Below are 18,421 nucleotides of genomic sequence, written 5' to 3'. Positions count from 1 at the left end.
ATGCACGTCAACTGCTAGAACCTATAACAATGTAAAATATTTTAAAATAAAGTTAAATCTACTTTTAATTACCAAACACATAACAATGAATTTAAATTGGGCTAAAGACAAAATGGGATTGCCAGAAGAATGGCAAGAAATAACGTTTAGTGATGAGAAGTTATATGGCCCTGATGGGTTTTCATATTATTGGCATAATTTAAGAATAGAAAGCAGAGTTAAACAAGCCACGAGTCTATAATTATTTGGGGTAGTATTGGAGGTAAATAAGATAGATGGGAAAAAAACTAATTTAGTATTTGTTGAGAAAAATATGATTACATTTGTTGCATTAACTGGAGGACATAAATGGTAGTTTCAACAATATAATGCTCTCATTCATGTCTCAATATCAACAAAAAATTGGTTAAAAAAAAGTATTGTTGTAATATTAACTGGAGTTTATGTTGTCCACATTCAGATCTCATTAAAAATTTATGGGGGATTTATCAGCCATTGTTTATCAAAATAAAAAACAATATGAATCTGTAAATCAATTGAAAATTGCAATAATAGATACATAGGATAAAATTAAGAATGAACAATAATAAAAGTAATAAACTCCATGCTAACAGAATTTTCAAATAATTCTGGCCAAAGGAGGTGAATCAAAATATTAAAAGTGTTGAAAATATATTTAAAATTTATTTTTATGTAATTTTAAAAAGTATATCTTGGTAACAAGTAAGAAGTGATAACTTTTATTATATTATTATTAAAAGCTAAAAAGCTTGAAAATGATATTTTTGTAATTGGTTTGAGACATATAAAACTGTTTTCTAATAAAAAGTGAAATAAATTTTGAGAAAGCACAAATTTGCGGTGTTCTTATACTTTTGTATCGATAACATACTATATACTGCAAGATCTCTTTTATGCGTATTATTTTTATGCGATTTTTTAAGTTGTGCGGTTTGTATTTCATCCAAAATTTCTTGGATAAACATACATATAGGCTTGTTTAGGAAGCCCGCGTATAGACAGTCTCCAAAAATCGTGGAACGCTCAAAGCTCACTCGATTTGTTTCACTGACATATAATGTTTATGGATGTAAAGGACAGCTAGATCTACCTTAATCGCTTTAGTTCCTAGCAATTTTTGATATAAATGTAATTAAACANTCGTGGAACGCTCAAAGCTCACTCGATTTGTTTCACTGACATATAATGTTTATGGATGTAAAGGACAGCTAGATCTACCTTAATCGCTTTAGTTCCTAGCAATTTTTGATATAAATGTAATTAAACATAAAAAAATACTTAAAACTGAAAAAAAAACGAAAGAAATGCGTTTATTTTGAAGAAAACGCTTCAAAGTTTAACTTCCTTTGTCTCGCCCTTCTGTGAAATTTAACAGGGATAAGTCATTGTTTACACATTTGGATGATCTTGAACACAGCTGAAGTTGGATTTCCCGGGGCATTTTCATAGACGACGCGGGAGGACAAGGGTTTAAAGTAGGGTGAACACTAGCTGGCCATATATTTTTAAATATTTGTAGAAAATTTGAAGACTTAAAAAACATTCCAAAAATTCAAAAAAAAAAGAAATGTAAAATTATATTACTTTTCAATAGAATAAACTGAATTAAGTTTGAATGCAAGTTTATTTTGGGCTTTTATATAAATTTCTTTCAGACATTTGAAGTAATTTATTACGCAGCCTATTTCTTTTAATTTCTGCAAACTTTTTATGCGGTTTTAAGTTAATTTTAACTCGTTGTTTCGGTTTCATGCGATTTTAGAAAATTACGGAACGTATCCCTACCTTTACAAGGCAAGTAAACTCTCTTTTTATGCGAATTTTTTATATGCGCTTTTCTGTAGAACGTATCCATTGCATAAAACGAGACCTTACAGTATCTGGAGAGCAAGATTGTTCTTTACCCCTCAGTTCTCGATCAACTTTTAATTAATTATAATTAAACATAAAATATACTTAAAACTGAAAAAAAAACGAAAGAAATGCGTTAAGTTTGAAGAAAAAGGTTCAAATTTTATTTTCCTTTGTCTGGTCTTTCTGTGAAATTTGACACTGATGAGTCATTGTTTACACAGCTTGGGTCGTATTTCCCGGGACATTCTAATAGACGCCTCGGGAAAACAAGGGTTTAAAGTAGGGTGAATACTATCTGGACCTATATTTTTAAATATTTTTTAAAAATTAAAATATTTATTGCGATTTCCGACCCCCCGATTTAATTAAGCGTATATGTAATAAAATATATTAATTAAAAAAATTAAAAAACTATTGGAGGTCGTATTTGACACCAGAAAGTAGCTTTAAATAACTTTACCGAAGTCAAATCCGTGCATTACAACTTTAGAACGATTAATTAAATTTGATAAAAAAAATTGCATTAAAAGATAATTAAGCGTTAATCGCGCGTCATTAAAGGTTGATTAAAATCGCGATAAATTTTTTTTTTGCGCGGGTATAAATTTTTGAAAAAATTTGGAGACAAAAAACATTCCAAAAGTAAAAAAAAATTTTTTTAAGTAGCCTTAACGACCGAGTTTTTTGTAACGCTACGTATACTTTACGAGTTTTCTCGTCAATGGGAATGAAGTTGTACTTTTCCGGCATCATCTACTGTCGACAGTGTAAAAGTCCGAAAATGTTCAGATGTACCTCTCCAAGCACCTTTTAGATTTTCATATGCATAGGAATTTACAGCCCCTACTTCTCTCAACAGAAGTATGTCGTAATAACAAGAAAAACGCATTGGAACTTATCTGGTGTTTCTCGGAGGAAGCACGACGCAAATTATAGTAAAAAATAATTATTTTGTGTTATTAAACATCCTATAAATACTATTAAACAGTTAAATTTGTTTATTTACCTTTGCTGATAATCCTCAATGCAAAATGTATTTGCCATTTTTTTAACTTATTTACTGTGAGGCAATGCGTGAGGTTCACTGAGTCACGTGATGTTATGAACGGGCGCCTCAACGATTTTACTTTTACTTTAAACCTCAAACGTGTATTTCTGCTCACCGTACAAGTTTAACGTTTGAACTTGCGCCTCAACCTCTCTAATATATACAATTCTCAGTACGAGAATTGTCTGGAAAAACCGCTTTAATACAGCTCGATATGAAAGCCGAGATATAAAGGTTAAAGAAGCTATACATTTGTTTTTGTTTTTATTTGCAGTTTATATCAGTTATATTATAGAAATTTATGTGAGGTTTTAACAGATTTTAATTTGTAAATAATTTTATAAGTGTCTTTCTGTTTTCTCTATTTCCTGAGGAAATATCAATAACACATTTAAAATTAGCTAAGTTGCGAAACTACAGTGAGGCCAGGGTAACAACCTGAAATCTAATTAAAAAACTCCGATTTTCACATGTTAACTTCAAATTTTGTGGACAGATTTTCTTCATTTCTCAGGTAACATGTTTTAGATATTAATGTTGAGTTGAATACAAAATATGCTTAGGTCAGGTCTTAACATTTAAAGTAGGGTCTGTTTTTAGTTTGGTTTCTGCTTCATTCATTTAATACATGAAACATGAATAGGAAAATTTACAGAAATCAAATATACTAAAATTACCGGACTCTGAAACGAAAGAATCAAAGATTTAAGACTAGTAATTAAAAAAAAATAAAACCATTTTAAAATACTGTACAAATTAATCTGTGTAGTACGAAAAGTTAGCAACCGAGTATCAGCTTTAAGGTATATTAATTTGATCAACGAAAAATCTCTATAGTAAATTTTTAAAATTTTATAAAAACATTTATTTCCAGTTTAACAGCATTTTACAGAAATTTATCAGCAAGCGTAACAGTAAAATTCATTAAAATTACAGGAAGAAATTTATCAGCAAACGTAACAGAAAAATTCATTAAAATTACAGGAATAAATTTCCAAACTACATTAAAATTTTTAAAAAATTACTCGTTACATTCAATAAGTAAAGAATAAGTACCGATTATCCTAACATTTGTCTTTACTTTTTTCTTCTATTTTTAGCGATTTACATATCGACGCAACAATAAAGGATAAACAACAGCATAGCCTACGATTGTAGGACGTCCTGCTTGTATCTGATTGTAGGACGTCCTGCTTGTAGGACGTCCTACACGTTTCGAGTTGAAGAACCCGCTTGCATTGATGGTTCTTGCACGTTTCTAGTTAAAGGACCCGCTTGCATCCATGGTTCTTGCACGTTTCGTGTTGAAGGTTCCTCTTTTATCGATGTTTCCTTCACGTTTCGAGTTGAAGGTTTTTTTTGCATCGATGGTTCCTGCACGTTTCGAGTTGAAAAACCTGCATGCATCCATGATTCTTGCACGTTTCGAGTAGAAAAACCCGCTTGCATGGATGTTTCCTGCACGTTTCCAGTTGAAGGTTCCTCTTCCATCGATGGTTCCTGCACGTTTCCAGTTGAAGGTTCCTCTTCCATCGATGGTTCCTGCACGTTTCGAGTTGAAGGACCCGCTTCCATCCATGGTTGTTGCACGTTTTGACCAGAAGAACAAGTTTGCATCGATAGTTCCTGCAAGGGTTGAGTAGGGGTTGTAAAAATCTCATGGTCGTTGTTGTGCTGTAATAGTTTTTCTTCAGTTGTAAAATCTGCAGGACAAACTGTACATTTATACGGTTTCCTTGAATGCATTTTTAGATGATGAAGAAAAGATTTTTTAGTTTTCAAACCCTTAGAGCATTGTCCACACACATAAGGTTTCGCTTCTGGGTGGATGCCATTCATGTGTTCTAATAAAGCTTTTTCAGTTACAAATCCCTGTTGGCAGACTTTGCACCGATGTTTATCCATTGAATGATTTAAATTGATGAGAACGGTATAAATATTTATCATGAAAAATCACATCACAAAGAAGGCATTTATAAACCATTTTTCTTCTTGGATAATCTGTAAAAACGTGAAATCACTGCATTGTAATTACAAATAAAAATTTTTAATAATGTTTTTAAAACTAATGTAACACTAAACAATGAAACAGCGAAAATAGAAACAAATTAAATTAGTCATTTAAAGTTATGAAGGTTTAGAATAAAAAATAAATGCACCTTACATGTAAAATCAATTTTCGTAAAAATGAATTTAAAAAAAATTTCGAAAATAAGGAAATTTATATGTCGAAACTTCTTCAGTCTCCATTCTTACAGATTAAGTACAAACAGGCTAACAAAACTCTATTTTAAAGTTCTTTAATAACTAACTCTTATATTTATTTCCTACTATTAAGTAATATAAATTTTAACTTAATACACAACTAAGAAATTTGTGAAATAGTGACATAAAATGGATACTTTGTATACTAACTTAGTGAGAAACGTAAGGACTACTCTTCTCAGAATATTCATTTTCTAAAAAAATTTCCTTTATTTCTAGGTGGATTGATAGAAAGTAAAATTAACTGCACACAACTCGTGCTTAGATATTAAGTTTAAACGTTCACATCAATAATAATCAATAATATTAAGATTTAAACTTAATTGGTTTTAATATTCGAACTAGACGCATCCACTTTAAATGCATTCGTTCAAAGAGGAGAGAAGCAGAAAGCTAAAAAACAAGCTTAATTGTCTGCTTACGATGCTATTTATTATAAATGTGTACAAATTGTACATCATTATTATATTTACACATCGCCTTATCTATTCTACTTAAAAACCTATCATTAAAAATATATTAATTAAGAAAAAAATTTTAAATTTTCGAGTCGAACAGATTGGATGAGAAAAAGTAATGTTTGGGAATCATTGACTTAATGTTTAGTATTGATTTAACTTTAAAATATAAATTATTGTCATACATACCTAAATTCTTTCGTAATTACGACGTACCAAGCTGAAAGTACTTTCTACACAAGAGTTACTTCACCTACCGTTTAAATAACCATAAAAGTTTTTTAATTGTGTTTATAAGGAATAAGTAGAAACTTAATTTTTTGGTTAATAAACTACAGAGTATTTTTATATTGGTTTTTATGGAAAAATTAATAATGTTTTAAGATTTTTGTAAAATTATTAATATATTATTCATTTACATAATTACTTTTCTAACCAGTACTGTGTTGAACTCAACTCGAAAATATAACGATATTTATTTATTCGTTAAAATTATTTTAAAAATATTTTTTAAACTAAAATATTTTTATATTACATATTAATTGATTAAAAAGATTTTTCAAACGAAAAGAAATTATTTATGTTAAAATTGCTTTAGCTTTAGTTCAATGTTATTCAATTTTGAGCAAACTTTGCATTCTGCAGTAATTTTCTGATTTAAAGTCCAACGAATGTTCCTTCTTTAAGCTTAATTTTGAAAACTTTGTTTAAGGAATTTGAAATCAGCGCTATCTTAATCCAGTGCATTTACGATTGTTTTTATTAATTCAAGTTTTATATACAGTGAAGGAAACGACTTTTTTGGGATGAACTAGAAGTATATTTTGTATGTTAGCTTGAAACAATCAGAACAAATTTGTTTTTTTTTGAGCCATTCTATCACTTTAACCGGTCCACCACTGGCCTACTAGTAGCCAAGCAGTTATGTTCCACGAACACTAGACGTTCTGTAGTGGGTTCGTGTCTTGCAATGACGGACTGGCCACGTGGTGTTTTCCGGATTTTCTCGACGTCTGTAACGCTTGAGTAGGGACCAGTTACCCTTAAAAAAACCTTTCGGAAGGCATTATTTCCCGCGTTACTACCACAAATCTATTATTTCACTGACAATTACATCACACTTTATCACGGTACGATATTGTTTAAAAGCTCATGCCAAACTGGCTACTACATTACAAGATAAAAAGTTCAGCATAAAGTTTTTATTTTATTTAAAATTCATTTTTATTGTAGAATTATCTAAAAAACAAACATGACAATAAGATCAATAAAAATTACAAAAAAATAAATTTTCAAATAACAATAAAATTTTTAAACAGTTTGTTTTGTAGGTATTTTTGCATGGCATATTATTAAAATTTAATATATTTTTAAAATTGTATTTCAGTTAAAATTTTGTATACAAACATTTAATGTTTTTTTGCTATTTTTCTTAACTTAAACGTGATTTTTTCACCTGGGATTTATTTGGAAAAAGACAGTAATTATAAAAACTGAGTGGTGATTGAGCAGACGATGGTCCCGCATGCATTTCTTTTTCTTCTAGAGTTGTAGTTGAGGCCTTTCCTTTTTTCAAATGAATCTTTTACTTTTACTTAAAATTTCTCCATTATCAGGAGTTCGACTTGTAGATGGAAGACAGTAATTATGGAAGCTGAATGCACTTCCAGATGTGGAATAGTTAGGAACTGTTTGTATTTCTTTTTTCTTCGAACTTAGTTAAGGAAGAACCTGCTTGCATCTGTTTTCCATCTGGAGCATTAGATGTAGATGGAAGAGAGCAATTACCAAATCTGAAAGGGAATTCATTTGAAAAAGGGCCTGCTTGCATATCTTTTCTTTTTGAGTTTCAGTTGAGACCTTTGCTTCTCTCAAATAAAATTCATTATGAAGCACATAGTTTGCTTTTTTAGTGAATCTTTTATTACAGGTAACACAAAAATAATAAGATGTTACAGTATCATAAATTTTTTTTGTGTTTTATTAAGTGATGTTTATTGTCGAAACATCGAGAACAAAGTTCACATTAAAAATTCTTTATTAGCTGTATGCAATTTTTGATGATGAATCAAATTTGATTTATATTTGAATGCAGTACTGCATTGTTCACATCTGTAAGGTTTTTCTTTCGAGTGTTTTATCATGTGTTTTTGTAAACTTGATTTATTTCGAAAATTCATTTTGCAGGTTTTACACTCCTAGATCTGTTTTGGTATGTGAGTTTTGATATGTTTAGCATAAAGTGTTTTTACTGTAAAATTATAAGGCACTCTTTGCATCTATATATTATTTTTCTTCACTTGGAGGAACTGTGAAAAATAAGAACTGCATTTAAGGTACGAGTTTGCTTTGAGCAATGGTTCCCAAACTTTAACAAAAACTTAGAAAGATTTAATAAAGAAAAGAAAAGAAAAACAAATTAGTCGCGAACATAAATGAAGTACTGTACACAATAGAAAAATTAAGCAACGAGTTGCCAACTTTCTTGGAACCATCTAGTAGTGTTATCTGTTGTTATATTTTATTAATTAAAAGCATTCTTTAACTATTATAAAATTTTAAAAAGCTTAATTATGAGTTAGGGATGGATTTTATACAACATTGTAAATGCTAGTAAAATCGTCATTAAGTCTGACCCTACTGGAGACCCTACTACACATGACCCTCATTATCTCTTCCCCTCCTCAATCCTTAATTACTATAATTTAATTTTAAGAATTAAATCAAATATAATATTAGCAATATTTAAAGTACCCGTTTTTACTGAATTTATTCAAAGTGCAAAGCAGCTGTAAGCAAAGTAATAGATCTTTGCTTCTAACACACGTAAGCAGCTAAGTATCCATTTCTTTGTTACAAACTGCAACCATATAATTGATTTAAACATGATTTAACAATTGTAGAATTAAAATGAAATTGATAAAAAAAATTTATTTTACAGGCAATTAGTCTTTCAGAAAAATAAATTTGATGAGACAATAAATGAGTTTCATATTAGAAAAGTTTGGAAACATTAACATATTATTATGATTATTATGATTATTATTTTAAAACAAATTATTAATTTATAAATGCAGTTTAAGTTTTAAATACTTTTAAAGCATTTTTTATACTTACACAACTTTATCTTAATTCACAAAACAGGAAATTCGATCTTTATTGAAAATGTGTTTATGATGAATGAATAAAATTTTGAATTTATATTAATAATTAACAGTTTTATTTATATTTGGATTGTTAGCAGAAGATTGGTTTATCAGAAATTTACATAATCCATCAGTTTACTGAATCGATGTCATTACATTACGTAATTATTTTAAAGTTATTTTAAACCAAGTTAAATTCAATTAATGACAAAACTCTAAATTATACATTAATTAATTTTTTAATAAGTTTATGAAGTAAACTTTTATAATTTATTTAAAGATTTAATTTGAATGCAGGTCCAACAATGGCCAAGTGGTTTTATTCCAAAACACTGCGAGTTCAGTTGTGAGTACGCCCCTTTCCAGGACATGGAGTTTTCCAGATTTTTTCCACGTCTGTAACGCTTGAATAATGACCAGTTACCCTTAGAAAAGACCTCTGGGAAAGCATTTACTCCTCGGCAGAGTTACGTTGTCGTAGCTCCAAAAACAAACAAACAAACATAATTTTAATGCGGCATTTACACGATAAAGATAATATGCTTAATATATGAATGTATACGGTCCACCAGTGGCCGAATGAACAACACCATTGAATAATGGTAATTAATTGAAATTCGCGCCTTGTCAATAGGCAAACCAAGTATTGTTTTCCTGGTTTTCTTTAGGTTTGTAATGCCAAATTGACTAATTTTTTTTTCAGTTTCCGAAATACCCGTTTAATTATTAATCAATGTCAAAAGAAGAGCCTACCTACAACGTTCTTATTGCCATTTGTAATCATGTGACATAACATAATAAATTAGACGGTATTGTTCATCGGCCTATTTGAAAAGCAGAATTATTAAATAAATAGTAGAGCATACAATGAGTTCAAATATCACGAATTTGGCGCTTACGTTCATATGGAAATAATCTCTCCAACTCGTGACTGAAAAATTACGTTTGAATAAAAAAATTTGAAGAACACACCACGGTTGACTGCTTTGTCAGAAATAACGAATTGTTCTGCTCCTACTTCCTTTACATAAAGATATTCACATAGGAAACTTTCAGTCCCGAGTAAATCATCTTGTACTTTAAATTACTAATCCCACTTCGAAATTATTATGTTCCGTATTTTGTTCTATTCCGAATTACAATACCAAGCCGGTAATTTTGCATTTATATCTAATTTCATAATGTTATTTATGATTCGTGTTATTGTAATACACGGTATCCAATTTCATAGGTAAAGCAATTGTTGCGGATTAATTGTCATCAGCGGCAGGTGTTTTAGCGCGAAGACGCTTTCAGTTTTTTAAAACACTATAAATTCTAACAACAACTAAAATTTTCATTAAGTCTGATCTCAAGCGAAGTATGTCAGGTTTTATATCTCCATCCCCGTGACTCTTCACAACCAAAATCTAACAGCACCAATGTCCCTTATATACAAGCTACCATGCCAAATTTCTTTCTTTATCTTCACCCCGTCTTCAGATGTTAAGCGATGTAGCCGCCTACCCACCTATACAGAAACACAGACTCCCATACATATACACGAAATTTTTTTGCTGTGTTTTTGACTATTTCGAATTCAGGTGATCTTAGCACGCTAAGATTTGCAAAGAACTTAGAGGCTCGGGTTTGTCAAAATTCCATTACTTTCCTATGTTATAAATACATAACAGCAAGGAAAGTAAAACATAAACAAGGGGAAAAGAAACGAGAAAAATTATGGTAGTCTGTGTTGTTATCTATTTCGTTTAACCTCTTGTTAAATAATGAAAGGTAAAACAAAAAACTCGAGTTTTTCATCATCTTAAACAGTGTTCTATTATTAATATAATCATGTTTGATGAATTGAGTGACCATGTATTTTGATAGCTATTACCATGTATTTTTAGAATATGTTACATCATTATATACACACGCAAAGTAGAATAAAATATGTTTATTGTATTTACAGAACGTAAAATATAAACAGAAGGGTTTTCGCTTATTGCACTTGAAATTAGAATCTTCTATAGTGACTGCTACATGATGCACACATGTACTGTACCACAGAGAAAATCTGACTTGGTAATCACTGCATAAAAGTTTTGATTGTGTAATAATTAAAAACACAGTTTTAAATTATAGTAATTCAGAACAATTAGATACATCTTGCAAAACTTTAAATATGTAAATCTACTGATGCAAATTTTTTTAGAATTTCAATTGCTACAGAGCGGTATTATTAAATTTAGAAGATGAAGATCGATAATTTGTAGGTCTACAGATTGGACGTTCTGTAAAGTAAATATCTCGAATTTGTAGTAGCATGTTGAATACAGTATATAACGCATTATACACCTGAAAATGCAAGAAATATTATATAAAGTTTAATTTCAATCAAATTTACTAATAAAATTTAATGTTGATGAAATATATGTCATTCTAACTACATGCAAATCTGTCCCTTTACGACATAATCATATGATATAAGAGTAACTTTTTACGTTTTACTTCAATTTAATAATATAATTATAAATAAAAAAGGGAGTTGTGTGCACAAACGTGAATAAATTGCTCATAAACATAGACAGTACATAATACGAGGTAATATACCTGTACGGGTGTTTCTTTCGAAAATACAAAACAATCACCACAACTAAGTCCAATATTATTTTTTTGGAACTTCTTCATGAAATTTAACATCTGTAACAAATATGTTTTTGACTTTATTTAAAAACAAATATATAACAAATATATTCGTCTTTAATAACGCGTAAAACAAATATTGTTTTACACGTTATTAAAGACTTCTATACCAGATTCTTTTACCTTTAGTTTAGTTTCCAGAGTTAAAGCAGCAGCTCCCAACTTTCTTATTTCTTGAAACGAACCATAAGCCTATAAAGGGGTCAATACATGTCATGAGATGAAATACTGACGAAAAATTTTTTATGAAGATTTTACTTACCGATGCGCTTATTTGAGCAACAACGAAAGAAGCAATGAAGCCGAAAATAACGTAGACTACAGCGCAAAGAGAAAACATAAGATATACTTGAAGCGGTAAATGTGAACCCCAAAAGACGGTGTTGTATATGAGCAAGGAAACGAAGGTCAAAAGGATTCCATACTCGAAAAATATATATTCGTTCCATTTCTCGTTAATTTCTTGAAGGAAATCGCATAATTCGACGTGCTTACAAATGATTTCGTTGATATTTCTTTTCAGCCCTACAGAATTTATTTGTTGTAATTCGACAGACAAGACATCAAATCTCTTTTTTATTGCATAACCAATTATCATACAAACAGAGAAAAACCAACTTATTAAACCATATTCGAATATCAAGCATAGGTTATTGTATACAACGCAGAATACGGCCCTGGTGTAACTTGTTCGATTCTGGAAACGTCGTAGAAGGACTAGGTTCGTAATAGCCGATACAGTTAATAATGTACAGTTGTAAAATACAATGAGATAAAACGCCAATGTCTGATATTTTCTAAATTTTTCTTTTTCTCCCCAATAACTTGTTGTCTTCAATTCCATCGCTATTTTCTTTTGTTTTCCATATTGGGCGGTTAAACCGGAAATGAGTGATAGACTTGCAAATATTGCTTTTATGAACAATGTACTATCTTTAGTCTTGTAAGTTGTTTCCAAAGGACTACAGGCGATAATATTGTTTTCGGTTGAAAAAGAATGAATTCCGGTTAGTAAAAAATGGCTGAATATAAGAACGTGAATGAATTTGGCATATACAGACATGATTTTGGACTGCTTTGGAGTGAGTTTGTGGCATTTACAACGCTTGAATACGATATCTCCAAACAGAAGTGATAAATTACATGATATATAAAATGTACAGTAGAAGCAATCTTCTCTGATTTTTATTTTTCTGATTGACCTAGGATTTGATATAATATTAATGTCGTACTAAAATTATTCTGTGTTAAAATTGAAAAAAAAATGCATTCGTTAAATTAAAAATATAAATATTCAATTTAAATTTAAGAAATTATTCATAAAATTATATACATTAGTGCAACAGATTATGAGTAGTTTTAATACAAGTGTATTTTTTTAATTTTGATGTTTTTGAAAAATTTATGTTAATTATCAGTTTAATTGATTACTTATTCGTTAAACAGATACTTCTTACATTACGTTACATTATAATCAGAAGAAATTCTCTATTCTGTTACTTCAAGTGCAAACATTGTAAATAACAATCCAGTAAAGCATTTAAAAATTACATATACGTGAGCTGTTTACAGCCCGGCACACATATTTGTAAAATCTAAGTGACTCGTACAACATGAAATTCATATAAAACGGAATTATCAACAGTGTTATAGGGGGTCGACTGTATATGAAATTTTATTTTATTTATATAAAAAGTATGATATAATTTATTACAAAGAGGACAAATTGAATTTAATTTTTTAAACTTAACCGAATCAATATATAATATAAAAATTCCATCATTTGACATTGAAAAGTTAGGCGTACCTAAATCCTCAAAAATTGGCATGCCATGCCCATACCATACCTATTTTGTTGCTCACTGTTGTCTATGTGATGTGTTCTCATATAAATTTTATATGGATGAACATGGTAAATATATTTTTTAATATTATTATATAAAAATTAGTAAATATGATTACATTTTTTTTTTAATTTGTATAGGTATATAATTATTGTGTTATTGCTAACAATGAGGTTATTTTTTTTTACTAATGAATGAGAATGATAAAATAATAATACTATTATTAATTAAATTTTTTTTTATTTTATACAGAGTTAGAGAAGAAAATATTATTTTGTGTTTTAATATTATGTATTTTTTTTAAATATGTCAATGAAGTATAGATATAAAAGAAAATATACTACGACTCATCTTGGTACAACTTATTAAATGGTGAAGTTTGTGAATGATCATTGAATCTACTGGGTGTATTTATACTTAAATTTAACAGAGGTGCAGTATTCAATGCCAATACTATACCAATTTTGTTGCTAACTGTTGTCTATGTGTTTTAATATTATGTAATTTTTTTAATAAAAAAATAATAAATACTAGATTATATTTAAATAATTTTTCATTGAAGTACAAGACTAATTATATATTATTGATAAAGTGAATGAAAAAACTGGAAAACCTTAAATAAAATAAAACTTATTTGATCTATTCATGTAAAAATAAACAAAAATCGTTTTGGTGTAATATTATTTCATACAATTATTGTGTTTTAATTTTATTCGATACTAGCTGCAATGACCTGCTTTTCTGGGTTTTTATTTGTGGGCAAAAAGTAACGAGAGTGAAGATTAAGATAATTACATTATAGCCAATCTTACCCGTTTTCACAGAATGCAACAATTCGGTCCCCCGTTTCCAGTCTAATTAGAGAATTTTTACCTGAGTCTAAATATAAGTTCGATTTCCCGCAAAAAACGCGAAAAACCGCCTTTAAATCTTGCATTCTGCTTTATATAAACAATTCCTTTGTTAACATTTCAATTTTTTTACACTTCCATTGTTAACACTTCTATTGTTACACATCTTCGAAGTCAACCACTTTCAAACCCATATCTTTCGCACCCTTATAGCTATCGAGACTACCACATACAAACACCATTCATGTGCGATGTGTAGTTTTGGCTGAAAGGTGAAATATAAGGACACACACGTCCATTTATATATGTATGTTACCGCTAAAGCTCGGAAACTCCTTAATCTGCAGATTACCTAGCTAATCTGAAGATTAACTAGCGTGATCCGTTAAAGTTGCTAAAATTGTTCTATTTCTNCTGTAACCACCAATATTTACTAACATTATTATATTATTACACACAAATTTACTAAGAAACCTTCCTGCAAACTTTCAAAATTACAAATGTTAATGTGTGTGGAGAAAACACATTAATATATGTACATACAGAAAATCTTACGATTTTTTTTGCACTCCTCGATACTTCAAGGTCTTATGAAACCATAAATATGAAAATCTTAAAAGACAATTTTTTGACCAATTGCCATACTTTTTTTCTTATATATACGACAGAGCTGAGAAAGTAAAAAGCAAGTTTCCAAAAAATATATTACTTTACCTTTTCCTAGATTGAAGTGATCTATGGTTTAAATAATTGTTACGAAACATTATAGATGTGTACAAGAAGGATACAGTCTTATTGAGTCAGTCATTTGTAGTTTATTGAATACCGAATGTTATAATATAGTTTCATAAACGGATTTATGTATCATCTGTTTATATTGCTCTGAAGAATATTATATGGAATTTTATTAATGGTACACAAGTAAAATGTCTAAAGCATTCGAATACTTTACTTCCTGTTTGAATTTGTCTGATATGTAGTTGAATTCTTTATTATTGTTTCATATTTAACATATTTCTTTATGGAATAATGATAAGAATTAGTTCTGAACGGTATAGTTGTCATTATTTAGAAGATATTTCAAATTTTCAAATAACGTACTGTAACTGAAACACAAATGGAATGTTTAAAACTAATGCATCGTAATATTGTAATAAAACTTTATTTACTAATAATTCTGAAATATGTTATTTTCAAAATCGCTGTATAAATGCTACGAGTCTTAATTCGCTATGAATAATTAAAGTACACGATTAAAGTAGTAAGTGGAAATTTTAACGAAACTTTCGATTCTGTAAATTGCAATGCATCTGCAACACATTGTCGATCTATCTATCCAGTGGCATCCTCTCTACAGAGGGTTGCATTTGATGAACTATTCCTCTCCATGTTTTTCTATTCCAGGCTTCTCTTAAATCCTTTCCAGTCCAGTCTTTGATGTTATCTCTCCAAGTCTTTCGGGGTCTTCCTTTAGTTCTTGTCTCCTCCACCAGTCCCTCAATCACCGTCTTTAGTAGTTGTCCTCCTGATCCTCTAGCCAAATGTCCAGCATATCGTACCTTTCTTTTTTGGATATTTATAAGCAGTTTTCTCCTCAAGCCCAGCCTGTCCAAAACTTCCTCATTTGTTATTTTCTCTGTCCAACTTATTCTTTGGAACTTTTCTCAAGCACCACATTTCAAATGAGTTAATTCTTTCCATCATTTCATGCGTAAAAGTCCATGCCTCACATCCGTATGTTAGTACACTCCAGATCATTGTCCTTAGGATTTTTATTTTCAGTTTTATGTTAAGGCCTCTGTTTGTTAATATATGATAGATCTGATAAAAGGCAGCTTTTGCTTTATTAATTCTGCTTTTAATTTCCATTTTACATCTATTATCACTTGTTATCNCAAAAAAATATACGTATTTTGGAAATGTTGAGTCGAATTAGTCTAGAATCGATTAATTTTATGAAAGAAAACCTTTCAAACAGCCGTAGTCCGTAAACTATGATTCCTACAAAATTGATTCATAAAGAACGGAACGTATCTACCGTCTTATAGGGGGATCTACTGTATTTTAAATTGTCAAATAACGTACTATAACTGAAACACAAATGGAATGTTTGAAACTAATGCATCGTAATATGTAATAAAAGTTTATTTACTAATAATTCAGAAACATTAATGTTATTTTCCAAATTGCTGTATAAATGCTACAAGTGCTTAATTCGCAATGAATAATTAAAATTTACAAAACTGAAATTCACGATTAAAGTAGTAAGTGGAAATTTTAACGAAACTTTCAGTTTTGTAAATTACAATGCATCTGCAAGACATTGCGAATATGGATAAAAAATTAATACCAGTTCTTGTATATTTATTATTTCACGGCTTTAGAGATAGTTGAAATCTTTCGAGGCCACTCTTTCATAAACTGTAGATTCATTTTGCATCATTATCTGCTTCTTAATTTTGTTTGTCATAGGTTATTCAACGTTCTGTTTGTTCCCTTTACTACTGTCTTTTTTGTTTTACACTAATACACTTCTAAGTATATCTTTTGCATAGATTTCATAACGTGTCTGCACTTTACAGTGTCTAAGCGGAGGAACTCCTAAACGCTGGCGCTGCCCAGCAGTTTTCGAGTGAATAAAATTTCCGAACATTGCTAGTTTCTCAATTGTTTATGCCCCACCAATGCCTCTTAAAATTTTTAAAGTATTTTTCGTGTTTTTAACATCAAAATAAGAGATAATTTATCATGGAAAGTATTCTTAGTGGGCATTCCTCTTGCATATGACACGTGTGTTACTTTGCCTCCTGTCATTAATCTAATCTATTCCAATCAAATCCGTCTGGACCACCAAAAAAATCGGCAATTACATTTCGATGTCGAATGCACAAAATAAAAGCGTAATAACAAAAATATCCTAAAAATTATCAAATAAAGGTTTGAATCAAAGTGACTTAATGACACGGCTACGTAAAATTGATAATTTTCGTTGTTGCAAAATCCGATTTATTAAATTTTTTATCGTGCTTTGATCGCGAGAAAGCGATGTGCACATACCAAAGTGTGAAAATCATGTTGTTAAAAATAAAGAAATTTGTCCATTTAAAATAAATTTGAATTAGTCCAGACATGCTAGAAGAGAACAGATATAAAGAATGTTTCAATTGATAAAAAAAAAACTGAATTTGCCTAACCAAGCACAACTTCCTGGAACTTGAACAACCTATAAATCCATTAGTTCTCTTTTCGAGGATGATCAGGCAGTAATGAATCTAGTGGAGTTCTTAAACTCATTGGCACCAGCTGGATCACCACCTAATAACACGGAGCTAAAGATTGGAGCACCAATAATGTTTTTGCGAAATTTGAATTCACCAGTTATGCCACAGAATAAAAATGATGTTTTATCTCTGTCTCTCGCAAAGCCGAGCAATTTTTACTTTTACAGTTTTATTATTATAAATACTCAGGTCAATAAATGTACAGTTTAGTCACTAGGACCATTGTTTTTATCACCCTCTCTCAATTCAACACCATTCAAAAATCCAAGTAACTTCAGGCAAACTGATTTCATTGTTTCTAAAAACTCGTATAACATTTTTATTTATTTCAAGTTCAAATCCAAAGAAAAAACAATACACCACAAGTGAAAAGCTGTATTCATAAAAGAACAAGATAAAGACCCGTTAGTTCCTCTGACTGGAATTCTCTGGAATGCTCGGTGAATTGTTAATGAAACCGTTACATTTCAGACTTGAAACTTCTAGTTTTTTTTGAAATGTTTCTGACTAAATGGCTCACCAGTGGCCGAGTAGTCTTCGTTCCCTGCAATACTGCAAGTTCGGTCGTGGGTTCTCGCCTCGCTCAGACGGCTGGCTCGCTTGGATGGATGGCAACGTAAAATTTTCCGGTTTTTCTCCACATCTGTAACGCCTGAATAATGGCCAGTTTCCCTTAAAAAGTCTTCCCGGAAAGCATTCCTCTAGGTCTAGGCAGATCGCCCAAGCGTTGCGTTGCCATTTCGTTTGCTTAGAAAAGAAACTAAACGTTTCTGACTGGAAATACTCACCTGCAATAAAAGTAAATCTTCATGAACGAATTCAGTTTCTAAATAACAACATTGTTTTAGATATTTTTCATAACTTAATCTATATATATATATATATATATATAAATGGACGTGTATGTCCCTATATTTCACTTTTCCGCAAAAACTACACATCGCACGTGAATGGTGTTTGTATGTGGT

General features: G+C 30.1%; 2 protein-coding genes and 1 long non-coding RNA gene across 3 annotated transcripts; 1 reads left to right on the top strand and 2 right to left on the bottom strand.

Moving 5' to 3' along the window:
• Positions 1-4,129: 4,129 nt before the first annotated feature.
• On the bottom strand, positions 4,130-5,899 carry LOC111615708 (zinc finger protein 582-like). The gene is made up of 2 exons (XM_023357140.1): positions 5,836-5,899; positions 4,130-4,924 (listed from the first exon to the last, which is right to left on the bottom strand). Exon 2 carries the CDS (start codon positions 4,868-4,870, stop codon positions 4,130-4,132), a length of 741 nt encoding a protein of 246 aa, XP_023212908.1. The 5' UTR covers positions 4,871-4,924; positions 5,836-5,899.
• A 5,662-nt stretch (positions 5,900-11,561) lies between these two features.
• LOC111615707 lies at positions 11,562-12,540 on the bottom strand. The gene is made up of 2 exons (XM_023357139.1): positions 11,740-12,540; positions 11,562-11,669 (listed from the first exon to the last, which is right to left on the bottom strand). Exons 1-2 carry the CDS (start codon positions 12,538-12,540, stop codon positions 11,562-11,564), a joined length of 909 nt encoding a protein of 302 aa, XP_023212907.1.
• A 658-nt stretch (positions 12,541-13,198) lies between these two features.
• On the top strand, positions 13,199-13,623 carry LOC111615704. The gene is made up of 3 exons (XR_002755126.1): positions 13,199-13,389; positions 13,462-13,494; positions 13,574-13,623. It is a non-coding gene; the product is annotated as an uncharacterized LOC111615704 (long non-coding RNA).
• The last annotated feature ends 4,798 nt before the right edge of the window (positions 13,624-18,421 follow it).

The sequence above is a fragment of the Centruroides sculpturatus genome, unplaced genomic scaffold, assembly GCF_000671375.1.
Source record: "Centruroides sculpturatus isolate CEXI.00-Female unplaced genomic scaffold, Cexi_2.0 scaffold2281, whole genome shotgun sequence".
Classification (NCBI taxonomy): Eukaryota; Metazoa; Arthropoda; class Arachnida; order Scorpiones; family Buthidae; genus Centruroides; species Centruroides sculpturatus.
This window is presented reverse-complemented; position numbering and strand designations above follow the sequence as displayed.

Bases quoted from the DNA above. Each gene is read 5' to 3' on its own strand.
- LOC111615708 (XM_023357140.1), bottom strand. From the start codon at position 4,870: ATGATAAATATTTATACCGTTCTCATCAATTTAAATCATTCAATGGAT.
- LOC111615707 (XM_023357139.1), bottom strand. From the start codon at position 12,540: ATGTCTGTATATGCCAAATTCATTCACGTTCTTATATTCAGCCATTTT. The intron at 11,670-11,739 runs GTAAGTAAAATC...ACCCCTTTATAG, and splicing joins TTGCTCAAATAAGCGCATCG to GCTTATGGTTCGTTTCAAGA.